Source organism: Dermochelys coriacea, chromosome 13 (genome assembly GCF_009764565.3).
Source record: "Dermochelys coriacea isolate rDerCor1 chromosome 13, rDerCor1.pri.v4, whole genome shotgun sequence".
NCBI lineage: Eukaryota > Metazoa > Chordata > Testudines > Dermochelyidae > Dermochelys > Dermochelys coriacea.
The window spans coordinates 31911669-31934369 of record NC_050080.1 but is presented as its reverse complement, the minus strand read 5'-3'; the positions used below and the strand labels follow the sequence as shown (position 1 = coordinate 31934369).

Below are 22701 nucleotides of genomic sequence, written 5' to 3'. Positions count from 1 at the left end.
GGAGCAGTCTTAGCTTATTGGGGAAAATCCCCACCAGGGAGAAGGGCGAGTGTTTCCCCAAGGGGCAAGAGCAGGGAGTCATTCCACACTTTCAGTCATTTGTCCCACATTTGGGTGGCTTGTGCTGTACATTGGCAGGCTTGAATATTGAGAGGTTTGACTGCAGGTCCCGGTAGGTCTCCATGGCTGCAGGAGCACTCCCTGGGCGTGTGGTGATTATACATTCTGCAGAATTAAGAAGAGCAATCAGAGCTGAGACGCAGCAGAATGTACAAATTCTGCAGGAGCGTAGCCTCCAACAGAGCTTCCGTAGACTACTCAGCCCAGATGATTAATAGTTGCCTGGCTGGAATGGGCTTGGGCTCCATGGACAGATTTCCATACAAATCCACTTGGCCTATATGCAATTCAGAGATTTTTTTTTTTTAAAGTGATTTTTACAACCCAATTATGAGGAGTGCATTGGCACTCACATGACTTGGCATGATTCAGCAACAACAGGGACCGAACTTGGGACCTAAAAACACAAGCCTTTCCTGCCTGAGTTAAAGAACCACAATCTTTACTTGAAAGGCTGTAGTAGATTCAAACCTTTTTATATGGTTTAGGCACTAGAACGGGACAGATGACTACACTTACCATGACTTACACAGGCAATATGACATGGTTCCCATACCATGTCTTCTTGTGTTCACTTTGATTTGTAATAAGCTCAGATATTACATGCACTGTAAGAATTGAGACAGGCCAAGCAGACACATACCCACTTGATATTTCACTAACTTGGGATAAACAGTTTTGAGACTTGTAACCCCTATCACCACCACACTGGCTGACAGATACCCTCCCCCCACTAGTTGATCTTCAGTGCAACCAGGATTTTTTCAAGGGGCGAGATGAACAGAGTGGGGTGAATATTTGAAAGTGAAGCCATATTTTAATGCAGACACAATAGGTAACATTTTCAAAAGCACCCCAATGACTTAGGAGCACAAGTCCCATTGACTTACAGTGAGGCTTAGACTCTTAAGTGCCTATAACACGTAATGGAATTTAGGCACATATGACAGGGTGCAGTTACGTCTACTTTGTATTGCTCTGTAATAAAATACTGAATTGTTTATACACAAAGAGTCCCTTTCACTATCAGTGAAGGTATAAGGCACATAACTTCATGCATGGGGCACATTCACACTCCTCTGGGGATGCTGTGCTCACATATATATTGTATAAACATTTAAAAGGAAACATGGCTCTTCCAGGTTCATGGGGTTTTTTCTGTCTGCAGAACTGTTGCAGAAAACCAATAGATTCAAACGAGTCTAAAGCAAAAATAGTCTCAAGATCATCTTCCAATCCCCCAGAAATGTCTGCAGGGAAGACTTCAAGGGGCTCACTCAAATCTACAATCAGGAGAATCACTTTAATCTCCAGTCTGAACAGTGAGGATCAAAATCCAACCTGCCAATATTGCAGGTGTACATGCTGGAAAAGTTTCAGAGTAGCAGCCATGTTAGTCTGTATTCGCAAAAAGAAAAGGAGTACTTGTGGCACCTTAGAGACTAACACATTTATGTGAGCATAAGCTTTCGTGAGCTACAGCTCACTTCATCGGATGCTGTAGCTCACGAAAGCTTATGCTCAAATAAATTTGTTAGTGCCACAAGTACACCTTTTCTTTATGCTGGAAAAGGACTTCTTTGGAGGGAAATGTGGTCCTACTAAAGGGGCCAATGCAAAGATCCAATGCAACCCATGCACGATGGGCAGGAAAGAATCTAAGAACATGTCATGTACTATTATAATAGGAACATGAGAGAGAATTGCTCTCCATATACCTCCATCTCTTGTTGAGACACTTCACACGCTGCCCCAAGGCCAACTGCTAAAGGTGTAGGCACAGTCCCAGATCGCATTCCTCTCTCCTGGCCTCCCCCACTCTGTAAGGGTTCCAACCTCACCCGGGGCCGACGGCGAATATAGATGGCACCAACCCCTTGAAAAACAAACATACAAAGAAGCTCGGCATGTTCAGGACATATATATGTTTGAAAATACCACAAAGGACAGCAGCACTGAAAGAGACCACCTCCTTCTCTTTCGAGAACTGCTCATCTGGATCCCTGTTGGAGGGGCAGGGAAGCACCCACAGGTGCATGAACTCAGAATCTCCCAAAAACCAGTGTGCACTGAAGCTGTTCCTCCCCCAGACAACTTTCCCCCCCGAATGGTTCTGAGTGTCAGAGAGAGAGGCTTCAACCTCTCCCCAGTTTGCTTTGGCAACAAAAGGTTCAGTGTGCTCAGACCACAACATCCCCAATGCTACCCTAATCATTTCCCCACTTTTGGATGTTACTGCCTGTGTGTAGTTAACTAGAAGTATTTTATTGCCCATGCTGTTGTGGCTTAGGCTGTTTCCCCAAAAGTGGTCTTGCTAGGCAGATTTTTTGTGTGTGGATATTCTTACTTCCTTAGCTCCATTATCCAATCCTTTCCGTCCCCAGAGGCAGAACTCCCCTTGACTCTGCAGGCCAGGAATCTTTCCAGAGGGTCTCTCACCTTCTGTCTCTGGGGAGCAGCTCATTAGATGAGCTGAGCTGTAAGGAGCTAATCTGACAGTTTTGAAAAACACTTTTGCACCTTGATCCACCCTTCCCTCATTGAATAAACTTCTAGTCTCACACAGGGGAGACTGGCGCATTTACCACCATTGTGTTTCCATGGCACCAAACATTGCCACCAAAAGCATGGCAGTAGTAAAAATTTTTCCTCAGAGGCAGTGGCATACACATCTGCCATCTGATTGGTTCTGTCTGTTTACTGAAAGTACTTGTCCAGCCTCCATTGCTGTAGTGTCTGACCACCTTACAGTCTTTAACATATTTATCCTTCAAACACCCTGCGAGGTGGGGCAGTGTTATCTGCATTTTACAGATGAGAAGCTACGCACAGAGAGGTTAAGTGCCCTGCCCAAGGTCAATTAGAAACGCCATGGTAGATGAGGTAATATCTTTTATTGCACCAACTTCTACTGGTGAGAGAGACAAGCTTTTAAGCTACACAGAGCTGAAGAAATTGGTCCAATAAAATATATTACCTCATCCCCTTTGTTTCGCTAATATCCTGGGACAGACACAGCTACAACAACTCTGCGTTGCTTGAGGTTACACAGGAAGGCCATTGCCAAGTAAGGAACAGAACCTGTGTGCCTCCCATGCCTAATCTAGTACCCTAAGCACTGGCCCAAGCTTTTTCTGAATAGACCACACTTGCCCTATAGTGTGTCTTCAGTCCTCAGGAAAGCGTGCTCATCAAAAGACAATGTCTTGGCAGACTTCTTGAGCAGAGTTTACAATCGACAGAATGAGTGGCCCCTCAAAGATTAAACTTTTCATCACCCATTCCACAGTTGGGGCAAACCAAACCTAGATTTCAATGCCACCAAGAAAGCATCAGGTGTCTCCAGTTCCGCTGTAGGGACAGTACCCAGTATCAGCAGTCACTTTTTCTTCTGGACATAGAAGTCCTATGTACATTTACAGAGTTAGGCAGGATGGGTGCAGGATGCTGCTGATAGCCTGGGTAGTTTTCGTTTTCTGATCCCCCTGGGACTGCGGTCAGATCACAAGTCCTGAACTGCAATCAACCAGGTCTCTTGTCTCAGGATTGGGGATATTCTCCACCAAAATCTAAACTCTCTCTGGCTAACAGCTTGGCTTCTGGATTTCTGGGATCACTATAACAGTCTGCTAGTGTTCAAAAAAGATGCTATTGTAACGGAGGAAGCCTTTAGACCAGACAGACCTACTCACTAATAAAGAGGAAGACATTCTCTATCTGGTGTCAAGTATCAGGGGGTAGCCGTGTTAGTCTGTATCCACAAAAACGAGTCTGGTGGCACCTTGAAGACTAACAAGTCTGGTGGCACCTTAAAGACTAACTAACTGCATCTGAAGAAGTGGTGTTTTACGCACGAAAGCTTATGCCCAAATAAATCTGTTAGTCTTTAAAGTGCCATCAGACTCCTTTTGTTATTCTCTATCTGGGCAACTCACGAGGGAGTAGATCTGATATGGTCCTCCATCACTTTTGTCTTGGAGTGTACCTGAAGAAAATTCTGACTGTTTGAAGTGTATGTGGCTACATCTCATCTCTCTTCCTCCACCCCTCCAAAAGCACGAATTGACAGCCTTCAGTTCCCTTACAATACCCACATTTCTGAAAGGCTTCCTCCATGTATTTCCTCCAGCACACAAACAACCTCTGCTATGGGATCTGCATCTTGTTCTCATAAAGCTTGTGGGACCGTTGTACAAATATTTTTAAAAAATTGTTGTCTGTACCATCTCTCTGAAGACAGCATTCCTCCTAACACCAGCCAGAGTTAGTGAGATACAGATTTGATGGCAGATCCTCCCTACACCACATTCCATAAGGATAAAATAGTCCTGCATTCTAACACCAAATTCCCATCTAAAATGGTCTCTGTTTTCTGTTCAACTAGGCCATTAGCCCATCTGAATTTTTCCTCAAGCTTTTCATTCATACACAGGGAGGTCAGGTTCCACCCTGTAGCCATCCAGACGCTCAAAATTATACATTAGAACTGGGGTGGGGAAATTGTATGCAGGGCCAGGGCAGGGAGTTGGGGTGCGGTGTACAGGAACGGGCTCAGGGCAAGAGAAGGGGTCAGGACTGCGGGAGGGGACTCAGGGCAGGGAGTTAGGGTGCAAGAGAGGTGCGAGGTGCAGGCAGGGGGCTTAGGACAGGGAGTTGGGGGGCGGGGTGCAGGAAGGGTTCGGGCTCCGGCCTGGTGCCGCTTACCTAAAGCGGCTCCGGGGTGGCAGCGGCGTGCACCGGGGCCAAGGCAGGCTCCCTGCATGCCTGCCCTGGCCCCACGCCGCACCAGGAAGCGGTCAGCATCATGTCCCTGCACAGCCCTGGGGGGCACCGTGCACTGCCCTTGCCATGCCTCCAGGTACCGCGCACAAAGCTCCCATTGGCTGCAGTTCCCGTTCCCTGCCAATGGGAGCTGTGGGGGGAGGTGCCTGAAGGCAAGGGCAACGCACAGAGCCCTCTGCCCCTCCCCCGGACATCAGGGACATGGTGCCAGCTACTTCTAACAGCACCGCGGGGCCTGCAGCACCACGGGGGGGGCAATTCTGTGGGCTGGATCCGGCCAGGGGCCATAGTTTGCCCACCCCTGCATTAGGAGCAAGAGACAGACCAAGGACAGGATAGGTCCATAACTCAATGAGGGGGGAAATGGCTGATGCACTAACTGCTTTTTTTGTTTCAGTTTTCCCCAAAAAGGTTAGTAGCAATTGGACATCTAACATAGTGAATGACAGTGAAAGCAAGCAGGATCAGAGGCTAAAATAGGGAAAGAACAAGTTAAAGTCTGACAAGTTAGATGTCTTCAAGTCACTAGGGCCTGATGATATCCATCCTAGAATACTCAAGGAGCTGACTGAGGAGATATCTGAGCCACTAGCGATTCTCTTCAAAAAGTCATGGAAGAGATAAGAGATTCCAGAGGACTAGAAAAGGGCAAATAAAGTGCCCATCTATAAAAAGTGCAATAAGGACAATTCAGGGAATTACAGACCAATCAGCCTAACTTCTGTACTCAACAAGATTATGAAGCAATCAATTTGCAAACACCTAGAAGATAATAAGGTGATAAGTAACAATCATCATGGATTTGTCAAGAACAAATTGTGTTAAAGCAACCTAATAGCTTTCTTTGACGGGTTAACAAGCTTTGTGGATGGAGGGGAAGCCGTAAATGTGGGATATTTTGACTTTAAGGCTTTTGATACTGTCTCGCATGACCTTCTCATAAACAAACTAGGGAAATACAATGTAGATGGAGCTACTATAAGGTGGGTGCATAACTTGTTGAAAAACTGTTCCCAGAGGTTCCCAATCTAGCTGGAAGGGCATATCAAATGGGGTCCCGCAGAGCTCAGTTCTGTTCAATAACTTAATCAACGATTTAGATAACAGCATAGAGAGTACACCTATAAAGTTTGTGGACGACACCAAGCTGGGAGGGGTTGCAAGTGCTTTGGGGGATATGATTAATATTTAAAATGGTCTGACAAACTGGAGAAATGGTCTGAAGTAAATAGGATCAAGTGCAATAAGGACAAATGCGAAGTACTCCACGTAGGAAGGAACAATCAGTTGCACCCATACAAAATGGGAAATGGCTGCATAGGAAGGAATACTGCAGAAAGGGATTGGGGGGCATAGTGGACCACTAACTAAATATGAGTCAACAGTGAAACACTGTAGCAAAAAAAGCAAACATGATTCTGGGATGTATTAGCAAGAGTCTTGTAAGCAAGACACAAGAAGGAATTCTACTCTATTCTGCACTGATTAGGTCTCAACTGGAGTATTGTTTCAGTTCTGGGCACCACATTTCAGGAAGGATGTGGACAAATTGGAGGAAGTCCAGAAAAGAGCAACAAAAATGATTAAAGGTCTAGAAAATATGACTTATGGGTTGTTTAGTCTGGAGAAGAGAAGACAGACAGGACACAATAACAGTTTTCAGGTACATAAAAGATTGTTCAACGAGTGAGAAAAATTATTCTTCTTAACCTCTGCTTCTTGTCCTATCCTCAATAGGCTTAAATTGCAGAAAGAGCAGTTTAGATTGGGACATTAAGAAAAACTTCCTAACTGTATTTAGAGCTCTACATGCACTTACATACAGCTTTACTCCTTTAAATGTGCCTTCTAGATTGCTCTCCTGAATTGGGTGTTCCATCACGTAATCAGTTTTCACTAATGCTCCTCAGCTTCCCCCTCTGGAAGGTCAATACAGCTTGTTCCGCTGCCAAGAGTGGGCTCCATATGGACAATTGCCAAAGGAGAAAAATCTCAAACGGTTCTCAGAAATGATCACCTTCTACACTCCCTTCCTATTTCAGGGATGTGAGTTAAGGATTTCTAAATCAGTGGAAGGAATCGCATACTTGTGTTCTCTTGGATTGCCGACACTGGCCCTATCACACTGTGGCTTTACAGCAACACTGTCAACATCAGAGATACTTCACATCTATCTGAAGTCTCCTTCTAAGCCACTCAAGTGGGGCCACTTGCTGCAAATCTAAATTTGTGTGTCTGACCTTCTCCCCCAAATCTTATGCTTTTCCATGTCATGGCGGCTGGGATCCAGTCCCACAAGGTAGGGAAGAATTAGTAAGGTGTTCAGAAATAGCGCACGTATTAGTGGAGGAAACGGTGGACAAAGTATTTCCTATGAAACAAGAGGAGAGGTAGAACCTGCACCAGACCCCTGCCAGGGCAACAGTGATGGAGCAAAGCATCTTGAGTCTCCAGAGGGCTCCAGTTATCCTAGAGCTCTCAGTCAACACAACACAGCCCTGTCTGGACTTTTGCCTCATGTGGTACTGGAACATGAGCAGCTAACACTACATCAGCCTTTCAGCCTGTCCACATGCTTGATGGTGGGCATCCATGATCCAGGTGCCCACTGCAGGTTTGGCAGCACAGCCTGAATGGGCCTTCATGACATTTCTGTCTGTCCAAGGAATTAACTTTCTACAGCCCAAGTAATGCTAAGATGACTAGAACAGGAGGGTTGGAGAAAATTGCTTCTGCTTTGGTTTACTTTGGGCACAATATATGTTTAGCTGGTTCCACTGTTTACCCTGTGTACTCAGATAGCCTCCCGTTTCCTCCCATTCGCGTGAGGGGAAGAGAAACCTTTTAATAAATAGGAAAATATGATTGCTCGAGCACAAGAACTGACAGGATGACTATGGGAAAGGTGTAACACCAAACCCCACTTTTAATTCTGGCTAGCTGTTGAGTGAGTCACTACCATCAGCTATGAGAGCACTCTGAAGAGGAACTGGGCACTAATGGAAACTGTTTGCTTCTCAACAGCAGAAAGAGAGCATGGATTAAGGCTGTGGCAGAAAGCAGACACACACAGGCCTTAGCGCACACATGCTCTGTCAGAGTCTTCATGCTAGTCACGGGGCCCTTTGGAAAATTTTGCCTCTTTTGCATTTAAAAAGACAGAAAATACTAGAATATATAATCCAAATATGCTAGGATTGGTTAAATGATTACTGAAAAACTCTGTTCATTCAAGAAGAGTATGAACGGTTATAAATTATCTGAACAATTCACAGAATGCATGCTGAAACAAAGCAACCCCAAGACAAGCTTGGAAACATCAAACCCTTAAAAAAAAAAAATCAATCAATCAATAAATACCTTTTGGACCATAGATTTTATGGCCACTGATGCTCATTAGGTCAATTTTCATATCATTGACATCCATGGGGATTTTACCAACTGCTTGGGCAGCATCAGTGTGGAAGAAAACCTTACGAGAGCTGCACATCTGACCTGGGAGAAGACCACCACAACAGCAACAAACAAGACAGTTAGTTACTTATCTCATTAAAGTACCAGAAAAGTGTCATCTTGCAGGGAGCAGACGCAGTTTTGCAGGGAAAAGGGAGAAGAAATGAGTACTCTTAGGTTGTTTTAATTTATTAAGTCAGTTGTCTATGGACTATTTTGCAGCTATTCCAGCTGATACTTACCCAAGCTTAGTTGTACATGGCTCCAGGCTAGAACTAGCTGAAATTTAGAAGCAACAGAAAGGCTACAAATTGCTTCCTTATCATAGAAGTCAGAGGCAAAAATGTCATCTTGTCAAATGCAGGACTGTTCCCTATGGAACTACAGCATATCTGCAAGTGCACGGCTGAGTTTACTCTTTTGTCTTAAGCAATGGGGGGCTTCTATCACTTCCCTTGGGAAAGTCTACTCAAAACCTGGCAGATCTGCCTTTGGAAGTTCTCCTGATAGTCCACCTAGCTTTTCCACTTCTTAATTCCCTTTTATTTCAAGAATATTCCATTTATCAGGTGAATATAATTCCTCTCCTTTCTTAGTGTTCATACTCATCAAGTATCTGTATGCTTATGATTCATTCCCCACTGTGTTGTCACTTAGTCAACTTGTGCAAATTTAGCTTTTAAATGTTCCTCAAACAACAGAAGCAATACTCTCAGTTCCCACCTCACTGTGGTTGCTCTTCTCTGAGCTTTCTCCAGACGGACAGTAACTTTCTGGTGCCCAGAAGTGAGCAATATTCCAACTGTAGCTGAACCATATCTGCAGAGAGAGAAGCTATTACCACCCGATGACATGACGGGCCCCCAGACAGAGTGATCAACAGTGACCATTTTTTCCTCCCAGATCATAGTGAACTCTCATTTGATCCACAGCTGACTCATTTCTAGGTCTCATTTCGCATGACTGTTCCCTAGGATTCTCCAACACACAATGTGCGTATTTCAGATTATCGCGAACAAGTAGTAATTTTGGCTGCCAACAGCAAAGCTTTGTTTTAAATTGCAAAAGCCAGGTAGGAGCAGAAAACAGCGCACCTCACTCTCATTATAAGGCTATATTACTGTAACAACTCCCTGTTAAAAATATCAGATGCAGTTTTAGTTTACATTTTTAAACGATTTAAGAACATATTGTTTGAGACAGCAAAACCATCATCAAAACAGTCTCAGGCAAGACAGGCCAATGGATTGCTTCTGGTCCTTCAAAACAATGTAGCTTCCTTAGGGCCCAGTTTCATTACACCTGATATTACACTAATATGCCTTTTTAGAACTATTAGCCAAGGTATATTTCATATATATTGCACACATTATTGATATGTATTACACATCAGATCAACATTATATAAACTTAACTTTAAGTTGTATTACACTCACTCATGTCAAGAGATCTCTCCCCCACAACACCCTGCAAAGCTAAATATAGCATGTGGCATTAGTGAATATAAATCCTATCAAAATCAAGATACATGAGTGTTCTACTCTGGTACTAAGTGGAGCGTTCCTTCATGGCCCAACTGGTTTGGAATACTGTGTTCAAAAGCAAGAGATAAGGGATACACTGTTGTACCAGAAAATGAAGCTAAAAAATAATTGACTGGTGAATTTTAGCCTTGGGCGACATACGGAGTGGTTTTAACTTGTAAAAAGTAACTATAAATACAGCAAGTTTGTGGGGCATATTTTGGGGAGCATACCTTCTATACAAGGTCATTTGGCATGCTGTGAGAAACAGCTTCTCAGAATGATCGGTAATGTAGTAACTCTTTTTCCTGTACTGTTAGCCAATTTTATTGCTAAAATCAGATAAGTTTGGTTACTTGGTCTTCTGAACATTTTTCATAATGAACCACATGTGTAGTTATATATATAAAAAGCAGAAGATACCGTTTCTCAAGTCAGAGTCATTTATATTAGGTTGCTGGAAGCCAGTGCTTACTTACCAATGTCCCTAATTGGCTGCTTTACTCCGATTTCATTGTTCACAGTCATTATGGACACCAAGCTTGTGTCTGGTTGGAGTGCATCCTCCAGTTCCTGGTGAAAACATTGAAAAGACACAGATGTAGTGCCTCACGTAACTAAAAGTACAAGCAAAAGCCGCCTCCTGTTTAGTGTTGGGATGCTGTTAAAACCCAAGGCCTAAAAACCAGAGTACCTAAAACATTTTAACAGGAAAAACACTGATAAGATTTGGCTATCCAAAAGTACAAAGTTTTTGGACTTTGAGTAAAATAAAAACCCTGACAAAATGTGTGTTTGCAGAAGATAAGAAATGTTGACATTGAACTTTGTGCTTTCCAAAATTCCCCTTTTAACAGATTAAGAGGGAGGATAATATACTATAAGACAAGACATATACTGATCTAACACTGAAATGGAAGATTGCCAATAATAAAATAAGATTCATTGTTAGCTATAGATTTAATAAATTGTAATTATGGATATAGAGGAAGTATAAGATAAGGCAATACACAGGCCAAGGCTTTGCCTGGCATGAGGGTATTTTTTGTAAATTTCTCTTTTATATAATTTGCTGATTTGTGTAAAATGATACTGTTGGCAAGATAAATAGTGTGTCATGTTGGAAGATGCAAGTAAGAGGTACAAACTGATAACCAAAAACTCCCTTTTTCTGGGACCGAGGGCAACACGATCCCAAAACTGCAAATTCAGCAAGAAAATTATAGACATTAGGTGATTAATGCTTGCAGATTAATATGTATGGGTTATGTACAATTCAATGGATAATGTGTTGAATGCAGATTGGAGGAAAATTATGTAATGGAGCATGTGAAAACATATTAGAATACATGTAAAAATGGACCCAACAATGGAGAAAAGCCATATCAGAAACTGAAGGACCAGACCAAGAGATCAGGGGAGCTGATGACCACCCTGGAAGAAGGATGGACTTTTTGGATCCCCAAAATGTGTATCGTGGGCCCATTTAACTATTCCATGTATGTCCAGACACAATAAGTATTGACAATAATTCTGTCTGAAAGTGTATTAAAATAAAGGCAAAACCGATTAAGCCTCAATTGGGTGGATGCGTGACTCCGTTTCCCATCGTACAGACTCAACACTTAGCTTCAGTTTTGATAGCAAATTACATTCCGTTAAGAAAAAGTTCCTGTAGTTCTTTGGCACTACAAATAAAAATTATGGAAATGTTGAAATAAATCCTGATTCAATTCACTGACAGACATTCTAAAAGAAGATAGAGAAGACTCAGGCAGAACAACACCGATCACCAACTAACACATCTATCAGTCAAAAAAGAACCCATTTTCACAGTTGGCAGTAATACTAGTTATATATAAATAAAAGCAGCATGATTGTTTAATTTCTATATAATTTAATATTCACATAAACAACAATGTATGACTAAGAAGAAAAGGAGTACTTGTAGCACCTTAGAGACTAACAAATTTATTTGAGCATAAGCTTTCGTGAGCTATAGCTCACTTCATCGGATGCATTTGGTGGAAAATACAGTGGGGAGATTTATATACACACACAGAGAACATGAAACAATGGGTTTTATCATACACACTGTAAGGAGAGTGATCACTTAAGATGAGCCATCAGCAGCAGCGGGGGGGTGGGGGGGAGGAGGAAAACCTTTCATGGTGACAAGCAAGGTAGGCCATTTCCAGCAGTTAACAAGAACATCTGAGGAACAGTGGGGGGGTGGGGGGGAGAAATAACATGGGGAAATAGTTTTACTTTGTGTAATGACTCATCCATTCCCGGTCTCTATTCAAGCCTAAGTTAATTGTATCCAGTTTGCAAATTAATTCCAATTCAGCAGTCTCTCGTTGGAGTCTGTTTGTGAAGTTTTTTTTGTTGAAGGATAGCCACTCTCAAGTCTGCAATCGAGTGACCGGAGAGACTGAAGTGTTCTCCGACTGGTTTTTGAATGTTATAATTCTTGACGTCTGACCCCCACGAACATGATACAGTTCTGTGGTGACCTAGAATCCTATTTTCGACGTCTCCGACTCAAGGAATATTTCCAACACACCTCTGACCAACATATTAACCCACAGAGACCTTCCTACCAACACTACAAAAAGAAGGATTCTGGGTGGACCGCTCCTGAAGGTCGAAACAGCAGACTGGACTTCTACATAGAGTGCCTCCGCCGACATGAACGGGCTGAAATTGTGGAAAAGCAGCATCACTTGCCCCATAACCTCAGCCGTGCAGAACACAATGCCATCCACAGCCTCAGAAACAACTCTGACATCATAATCAAAAAGGATGACAAAGGAGGTGCTGTCGTCATCATGAATAGGTTGGAATATGAACAAGAGGCTACTAGGCAGCTCTCCAACACCACTTTCTACAAGCCATTACCCTCTGATCCCACTGAGGGTTACCAAAAGAAACTACAGCATTTGCTCAAGAAACTCCCTGAAAAAGCACAAGAACAAATCCGCACAGACACACCCCTAGAACCCCGACCTGGGGTATTCTATCTGCTACCCAAGATCCATAAACCTGGAAATCCTGGATGCCCCATCATCTCAGGCATTGGCACCCTGACAGCAGGATTGTCTGGCTATATAGACTCCCTCCTCAGGCCCTACGTTACCAGCACTCCCAGCTATCTTTGAGACACCACTGACTTTCTGAGGAAACTACAATCCATTGAAAGAAAAGGAGTACTTGTGGCGCCTTAGAGACTAACAAATTTATTTGAGCATAAGCTTTCGTGAGCTACAGCTCACTTCATCGGATGCATTTGGTGGAAAAAACCTACAATCTATTGGTGATCTTCCTAAAAACACCATCCTAGCCACTATGGATGTAGAAGCCCTCTACACCAACATTCCACACAAAGATGGACTACAAGCTGTCAGGAACAGTATCCCCGATAATGTCACGGCTAACCGGGTGGCTGAACTTTGTGACTTTGTCCTCACCCATAACTATTTCACATTTGGGGACAATGTAGACCTTCAAATCAGCGGCACTATGATAGGTACCCGCATGGCCTCACAGTATGCCAACATCTTTATGGGCTGACTTAGAACAACGCTTCCTCAGCTCTCGTCCCCTAATGCCCCTACTCTACTTGCGCTACATTGATGACATCTTCATCATCTGGACCCAGGGAAAAGAAGCTCTTGAGGAATTCCACCATGATTTCAACAATTTCCATCCCACCATCAACCTCAGCCTGGACCAGTCCACACAAGAGATCCACTTCCTGGACACTACGGTGCTAATAAGCGATGGTCACATAAACACCACCCTATATCGGAAACCTACTGACCGCTATTCCTACCTACAGGCCTCTAGCTTTCATCCAGATCATACCACACGATCCATTGTCTACAGCCAAGCTCTACGATATAACCACATTTGCTCCAACCCCTCAGACAGAGACAAACACCTACAAGATCTCTATCATGCATTCTTACAACTACAATACCCACCTGCTGAAGTGAAGAAACAGATTGACAGAGCCAGAAGAGTACCCAGAAGTCACCTACTAGAGGACAGGCCCAACAAAGAAAATAACAGAACGCCACTAGCCATCACCTTCAGCCCCCAACTAAAACCTCTACAATGCATCATCAAGGATCTACAACCTATCCTGAAGGACGACCCATCACTCTCACAGATCTTGGGAGACAGGCCAGTCCTTGCTTACAGACAGCCCCCCAATCTGAAGCAAATACTCACCAGCAACCACACACAATAACACAACAGAACCACTAACCCAGGAACCTATCCTTGCAACAAAGCCCGTTGCCAACTCTGTCCACATATCTCTTCAGGGGACACTATCATAGGGCCTAATCACATCAGCCACACTATCAGAGGCTCGTTCACCTGCGCATCTACCAATGTGATTTCCCCATGTTATTTCTCCCCCCCACCCCCCCACTGTTCCTCAGATGTTCTTGTTAACTGCTGGAAATGGCCTACCTTGCTTGTCACCATGAAAGGTTTTCCTCCTCCCTCCCCCCCCCCCGCTGCTGGTGATGGCTCATCTTAAGTGATCACTCTCCTTACAGTGTGTATGATAAACCCATTGTTTCATGTTCTCTGTGTGTGTATATAAATCTCCCCACTGTATTTTCCACCAAATGCATCCGATGAAGTGAGCTGTAGCTCACGAAAGCTTATGCTCAAATAAATTTGTTAGTCTCTAAGATGCCACAAGAACTCCTTTTCTTTTTGCGAATACAGACTAACACGGCTGCTACTCTGAAACCTGTCATAATGTATGACTAGGTCACAGTCATGAAATCTTTGCTACACTTGTGACAGTTACATTCATACCAGCTTGTTTCTAGTGTATTTTATTAATTTAAAAAAACAAAACAAAAAAACAACCATATGTAACACGTCTAAACAAATATAAGTCCTCTGAATTCAAGCAATTATTGCACAAGGAAGGAGGAGAAGGGGTGAAAAGGTAGATTACTGTCAGCGGAGTTATCTGACAGCAAGATTAACAATTATGCATTACATGCAAAAGAACATGAAAGGTATCACTCAAAGCTGGGGATCTGGCCCAGAGGTAAGGTTGCAGCCCCGTGCAGCAGAATACACCCCAAGTAATAATGGGTATCCAGTGGCCCGAAACCCAAGCATTGCAGCCTGAAGCTGGGAGAGAAGAATTCATAGATTAATAAATTTTTAAGGCCAGAAGAAACCATTCATAACATCTAGTCTGATGTCCTGCATTGCACAGGCCACAGAATCTCACCCATAATTCATACATCAAGGCCTACTGCACCGCACTGTATGCCATTTACTTAGGTTTTGTGTAAGATGGGAAATGGCATGATTGGAACGTGTACAACTGAATGGGAGGTGGTGGAACACAAAGCCTAGCATAGATGTTTATCATTCAGACAGAGAGGGGGAAGCCTAGGGGAACCGAAACAAAAGCTTTAATTACAGCCTCATGTTATAGTACAGGCAGAGGGGAACCATCGTTATAAAGCAGCAGCCATAAAAGCCAAGAGGCCATTACAAAAGGATTTTAGGCAGTTCATTTAAAAAAAAAAAAAAAAAAAAAAAAAAAAACAGCCCTCCTGGGTCAGACCAATGGTCCATCTAGCCCAGTATCATGTCTTCTAACAGTGTGGGTGCCAGATGCTTCAGAAGGAGTGAACAGAACAGGGTAATTTATAGAGTGATTCATCCCGTCGTCCAGTCCCAGCTTCTGGCACTCAGAGGTTTAGGAACACCCAGAGCATTGGATTGCATCCATGAATATCCTGGCTAATAGCCACTGACAGACCTATTTTCTCCATGAACTTGTCTCATTCTTTTTTAACCCAGTTGTACTTTTAGTCTTCACAACATCCCCTGGCAATGAGTTCCACAGCCTGAAAGTGCACTGTGTGAAGAAGTAATTCCTTGTGTTTGTTTTAAACCTGCTGCCTATTAATTTCATCAGGTGATCCCTGGTTCTGGTGTTATGTGAAGGAGTAAATAACACTTCCTTGTTCACTGTCTCAACACCATTCATGATTGTATAGATCTCTATCATATCCCCACTTAGCTGTCTCTTTTCTAAGCTGAACAGTCCATCTTTTTAATCTCTCCTCATATAAAGCTCCTCATACCCCTAAATAACTCTATATTTTTTCCAATTTTTATGGCCTCTCTAATCTCCTCGAGCATTTCGCAGCCAGTCACCATCCTGGTCAGGAGTATATTCCTAGTGCTATGCTCTTTTTATAGAGATTTTATGTTACTGTTTGATTCATTTCATATTTTTACTATATTTGACTCTGTGCTTCCTTTCATTTGTAGTGCCACTCCTCCTCCAGCACAACCTACTTGGTCATTCTTGTAATTTTGTACCCTGGTATTTTGTTCAAAAGAAATAAACAAAACAATTGGTGCCTAGACTCCCAGATGCTTTGTCAGCTTCAGGAAGAAGCCAAGGGAGCAAGACTTTACCAAAAAGAAGATTGGGGGTGGGGGGGAGAAGAAGAGATGCATGAACTCCTAGCAGGAGTCAAGTGGAGTTCTAATACCACATAAGAGATTAGTTTGGACACAGGTTCAATAAAATCCTTGGTGTCACATAACCTCCAAGATAAGGGAACCATATCTGTCTAAACCCAGTGGAGATTATCTGAGTTTTGGTCAAGTCCTGAGCAAAAAGAGGGAATCAAAACCAAAAGGGAAAAGACCAAAGCAAGCACCAAAGAGCTCTCTCTTTCTCAAACTCCTGGCAGCTTCCCTGTTACTTGAGCAGTAACAGCAGAGAAGAGAACCTTGAGAGGAAAGAATGATGTATGTGAAGGTAGAAACTCCTTCATGCTCAGTTAGAAAAAAGGAACCAATACTGCTCGCTCACACACCCCCCCCCCTTCAATACATGAAGAATGGTAGAGGGCAACGGAGCCATATTGTGTTAGCATGGGTTACAATTGCACCTTCTGAATTCCTCTAGTACCACAGTAAGCACTCAGTGTTGTACCCTGCTTCATCCTAAACCCTCTGTCATTGCATCAACATAACTTTTATGCTTATGTTATCAGTAACATTGTGTCAATGGAACTCTTATGTCAACATTCAAACATTACTATTTTAAACCTTAATAACCATTCATACAAAACATGTTGCTATTTTAACATTTTCACAACTACTCAAAGCAAAGAACCACATGCATTTAATTTCAGACCGCTCTACTCAATGTTTAAAAGAAATCCAAAACACATGTCGGACACTGGAAATGTTTTGATCAGATGGTCCTTTTTTGAAAGTTATAGCTAACTTCATACGTTCATTTTTTTCCCCTGCAAAATGCCCTAAAAATTTCAAGCAGTTCATAAACTACAATAAGCATCTTAAATTCATCCTTTAAATCAAAACAAAGATTTATAGAATGTTTCCTTCCCAATTAAAATGAAAATCTATTGTGGGACTACCATTCCACCACAATATCACTAAACCCTCTGTCTTTTAATGACATTCATTCTCTTACTTCAGGAGTCCATAATTAAAGAAATAAACTAGAATGGCAGAGAAACAGTTTTCTCCAAAGTGGCACACTGCTCTTAAAAACTTGGCTGGTGTGACTTCCATTCTTTTGTCTTTTAATAATTCGGAACAGATCACCGAATTGTTTTTTGTGTAATAGCAACAATGCCTCAGCAAAACTGATGCTGAGGCCTCTAAGGTGATAGTGCTATGTGGAGAATTTTTACATGTTTGCTAACAAGCAACTTACCTTTAAATCTATGAGCCCATTTCCTTTAACAGGCAAGTATGTGACACGAAAGCCTTCAGCCTCCAGATAACGGCAAGAGTCCAGCACACACTTGTGTTCTGTCTGAGTTGTAATTATATGCTTCTTTCGGGATTTATAGAATCTTGCAACACCCTGGTGTTCACATTAAATGAAAAATAAAACGGCCGTGAAATTGTTTAAAAGTAGCGATTTATATAAATTCAAAGGGAGGAGAATGCCAAGCAAAAGGAAGTTTCTCCCAGGATCACTCAGCATGGCACAGTCTGAAAGGCTAATGGGACAAAGTCTCTTATGAATAGGACCCTACCAAATTTGCGGTCCATTTTGGCCCATTTCACAGTCATGGGATTTTAAAAATCAAATTTCATTATTTCAGATATTTAAATCTGAAATTTCACGGTGTTGTAATTGTAGAGGTCCTGACCATAAAAGGAGTTGGGGGCAGTCAAAGGTTACTGTAGGGAGGGTTGTGGTACTGCTACCCTTACTTCTGCACTGCTGCTGGTGGTGGTGATGTCTTCAGAGCTGGGTGGCCAGAGAGTGGTGGCGGATGGCCTAGAGCCCAGCCCTGAAGGCAGAGCTGCTGCCAGCAGCAGCGCAGAAGTAAGGATCGCATGGTATGATATTGTCACCTTTACTTCCGTGCTGCTGCCTGCATAGCTGGGCCCTCAGTCAGTGGCCACCACTCTCTGGCCACTCAGCTCTGAAGGCAGAGCTGCTACCAGTAGCAGCACAGAAGTAAGGATGACATGGTATGATATTGCCATTCTTACTTCTGTGCTGCGATCTTCAGAGCTTGGCCCTCGGTCAACAGCCCCCACTCTCCGGCCGCCCAGCTCTGAAAGCAGCACAGAAATAAGGGTGGCAATACTCCCTAAATAACCTTGCAACCCCCTTTTGGGTCAGGATGCCTAGTTTGAGAAACACTGGTCTCCCCCAAGAAATCTGAATAGTATGGGGTAAAAGCACACAAAACATCAGATTTCACAGTCCATGATGCGTTTTTCATGGCCACAAATTTGGTAGGGTTCTACTTATGAAGAGAATTAGCCACAACACTCCAGTAAACTTTAATTATATGCAAATCAACAATCAATCTGAAGAGGCAGTGAGGAGATACCCCAACATCCCAGTCCCTCCTGAGACAATCACTATCCTTTCACAGTTATAACCTACAAATATTACTTGTGTTAAATTAGACCATTTGATTAGTTACAACTGCTTCCAGAAATATATAGCTTTGGAATTCTGAAAGTATTAGGTGAGGATTTATAATTTTCTGCTTCTTTGGCGGGATATAATATAGAATGAAAAATCTTCTAAATATTAACAAGGAAAATAATCACCTGTGAGTTAAATGATCAAAAACTTTGGAAAAAGACTTATAATCAAAATTTCAGCCACTCTTTATGATCAAGATTTCAGTAAAATGAGCACAAAACTTCATCTGGGACAAATGAATTTTTAATCCCCACGTGCATATATCAAAAACAGTTAAACTGATTTTCCTCAAGCTTGAAGGGAAAAAAAGCCACCTTTGCTCCAACACCAAGGATGGAAAATTTCAGGCCCAAAGGAATTTGCTGGAACAGCTAGGTCAATTGTGGGGGATTTCAATACAGTTCAAACATTTCTTCATTTTAAGGAATAGGCAAAGTACTGCACCTGCTCCAAAACATGGATCAGAGCCAGCTTGCTCCTGCTCACCACACAAGCACTAGCTCACCACTCCCTCCAGCTATACTGTGGCATGGCAATCCATTCCTTCATGTTACAAGTTGGTCAAACTAGGAATGTAACAAAACAAAGATACCAAGCCTTCCAGTAGAATCTTTGATCACTGGCAGCTTGACAACAGGACTTAAACCCCAGACCATGACAGATTTCAAAATAATTTAGTATACATCAGTTGTATTATAAACCAGACATTTACCTTAATTGCTAAATTATTTGATTCTGTAGCACCACTGGTAAAAATAATCTCTCTAGGATCTGCTCCTATTAACGATGCAACTTGCTGTTTAAAAAGAAATAAAAATATTATTTGATATTTTAAAACATGAAAATTGAGTTAATCACACACAGAGAATATGTACAGCATCTCCCAGAACATCTCCTCTACCCCAATACTAGCCCAACCTAAACAGGATTATGGATATTGTGTTTAAAAATGGCATTATACACATGTACTTTCTCTTTTAATGTGGAGGAGGATTTGCATAGGTCATTCACATTCAATACTACTACTTGTTGTGAACATAAATCCTCCTGAAGGGATGGGAAAACAAAATATGCAACACATATTCAGTGTATTCAATATGCAATATATCCCATATGCAACCAAAATACACCCAAACTTTAACTTATGTATAACTCACCAAAGCAAAAATCCATTCACCTAGCTTCTTATTAAAATGTGAAGACCGTCTAGTTAGTGCAATGGCGGATACATGCCCGAGGGGGAGATTTTCAGAGGTGCCACAGGGACTTAGCATGACAAGTCCCATGGACTTTCAAACCCCTGAGGAGCTTTGGAAAGCCTCCCCCCGACACATCCCCAAGTCATTTACTTCCACCACTTAAATTGCTTTAATATAAAATATAGGTGTATTGTTTGGCGTTTGCCAAACTATACATAACATAGTAAACTCTTAAATTGCTAGAGATCAAGTTGCTAAATCTTGCCTCCTAGGAACTAACCCAGAATTATGGGGGTGGGGATTTTTATTTTTTAAGCAACTAGTTTATGAACAGGAAAACGTATTTAAATTCTGTGGTGGGGCTGAAAAGCCTCACCTGTCTGGCTCGTTCCATAGCAGACTCACTCTCCCAGCCATAGGCATGAGTCCTGGAATGTGGGTTTCCATAGGAGTGCATTAGATAAGGGAGCATGCTGTCCAAAACTCTGGGGTCCTAGAAGACAAGAGACAATTTTTTTTAAAAGCAGAGAAAAATCATCTTGTTTTTCCTCCCTCTTTCTTTCCCCTCCAATATATTTGCTCTGCTTTATCCCAGGACAGCAATCAGCTTATTCCAAACTACTGTAAATGCACAAACATTTTGCATATGCACTATATTAACCTATCCGGTGACTGGAAAACATCTGCTAATAACATCCAACACAATCTTACAAGTCAAACCTTGAACTATACCAGAAATCTGTCTAAGAAGCAGGGCTTTGGAATGGAGCCCGGAGCTGGAGCGCGGAGCAGCTCTGGAGCAGTGGAGCTGCAGGTTTTTGCCTGGAGCTGGAGCCGAACCGGAGCACAGCTCCAAAGCCCTACTCAGAAGAGCAAAGACTTTCTAAGCAGAAGACCCCCTAAGGGTCACTGGAAAAGTTTTACATTTTCTCCAAGATGACCTTTCATCACTTCAGAATACATGTAATTCAAATGACATGACAAGACAGTACTTGATAATAGCCACCACCTCAAGGTACATTTATTGTATGTTTCCCCCAGGACTATAAAGAGATTTCCAATTATTAAACCTCACAATATATGAAAGTGTTGATGAAAGACATTCTGATCATAATAAAATTATGCTGAGTGAAGAAGACGAGACTTCTGAAGAAAGACCTGCTCCTCAACTGTTACTGAAGTACAAGGTTAGAATTTTAGTTGCAGACCATCGTTAAAGTTAGTTTGGTGTAGCGCTGAATGGAGATGCTTGTCACCACATCAACAAAGATGGTGAGTGCCTTAAATTGTGTAAATAACTGGACTTTCTGTTAAGCACAAATAAGGCAGTCTCTTCTCAATCCCTCTGTGTTTTCAACATTCCTTGGGAAGAGTGCAGTAAGAAGGAGCGGGTGCTGGGGAAAGCCAAAATGTAATTGGGCGTGAGATTATGTACAGTATGAGAACACAAAGCTTGAGTTTCATGTGGTAAGAAAAGGAAGCTAATAGAGGGATTCAGTGTGGGAAGGAACGACACATCAAGAACAAACAGGGAAGAGTAGATAATGGGCTTCATTACAAGGTGATCATTCTTCTGGCAAGAGTACTGCACTAAAAAGAATACAGCTCTTCCCAGAGTTACTCATGAGCACTCTGATTTGCTCATTGAAATCTGCACTCCCCATCATTAAGGTTAAGATTTTGTCTCGGTTATTTTTAGTAAAAGTCACAGACAGGTCACTAGCAAAAAACAAAAAAATTAACAGCAGTCCGTGACCTGTCTGTGACTTTTACTAAAAGTAATAGGGGTGAGGAGCTGATGGGGAATGACTGAAGCTTGAGGGGTGGGGGATGAGAGCCCAGGTCTGGCTGTGGTGGGAGGATTCTGCATCCACTCCCCCCCCCTCCCCCCGAGCTGCCCAAGAGCTTTGGCTCAGGCAGACAATGTCGTGGAGATCTCTGGAAGTCATAGAATCCATGACATCTTATCCCTACCCGTTATGCATGTACCCCATCTGGTTACAACTACAGGGTTCACTCTAGGGCACTAGTATATGTTCACATAATTTTACCAACCAGTGGAGTAGTTGCCTGGACATCCATATACAACGGCCGGAGCGGGGATTCTTCACCAAGGCCTTTTTCTAGAGGAAAAAAAAAAAAAAAGACACTACAGTGATAAATGCACAACAAGCACAAGGAACAAGTAAAGACGCAATGCCAAGGAGAGAAGAAAGGCAAAACTTTCCAACAACAGGAGCGGACAGCGGTGCAGGAAAAGAAATCAGGGAACCCCCAGTGAGCATGGAAGCTTTCCAATGAGAACATGCTCCACACCTGGGACTCCAAAGGAGAACCAGTCACGGCCTGCACTGCTAGGGCAGGGGAGAAAGCCGCGGCCTGCATTTTGGCAAGCGGCTTTCCAGCCAGCCCAGGGGAGCAGGCAGCATGGCGTACAAAAAAAAGAAACATCAGGAGCGACGAATCTTTAGCGCCCGTTTCTCTCTGAGGGGCTCCTCTGGCCGCCATCACTGCTGTGTCTCACAAGCCAGTCACAACACTCGGCTGGGCCATTATCCCCCTTGCGCAGGTGGCAACGGAGGCACCGGGAGCCTGGCCCGAGGCCACTCAGGGTGTCTGTGGGGGG

The 22701-nt window shown here is 42.9% G+C and overlaps 1 protein-coding gene across 1 annotated transcript in view; it reads right to left on the bottom strand.

Moving 5' to 3' along the window:
- Positions 1 to 22701, bottom strand: part of NFS1 (NFS1 cysteine desulfurase) — a 34559-nt gene that overhangs the window by 11503 nt on the left and 355 nt on the right. Inside the window, exons 2-8 of the mRNA XM_038369493.2 lie at positions 22131 to 22198; positions 20452 to 20568; positions 19589 to 19672; positions 17635 to 17787; positions 10358 to 10451; positions 8263 to 8397; positions 1839 to 1996 (exon numbers count right to left, since the gene is read on the bottom strand). Coding sequence (XP_038225421.1) covers positions 1839 to 1996; positions 8263 to 8397; positions 10358 to 10451; positions 17635 to 17787; positions 19589 to 19672; positions 20452 to 20568; positions 22131 to 22198 — 809 coding nt within the window. The remainder of the gene's footprint in view (positions 1 to 1838; positions 1997 to 8262; positions 8398 to 10357; positions 10452 to 17634; positions 17788 to 19588; positions 19673 to 20451; positions 20569 to 22130; positions 22199 to 22701) is intronic.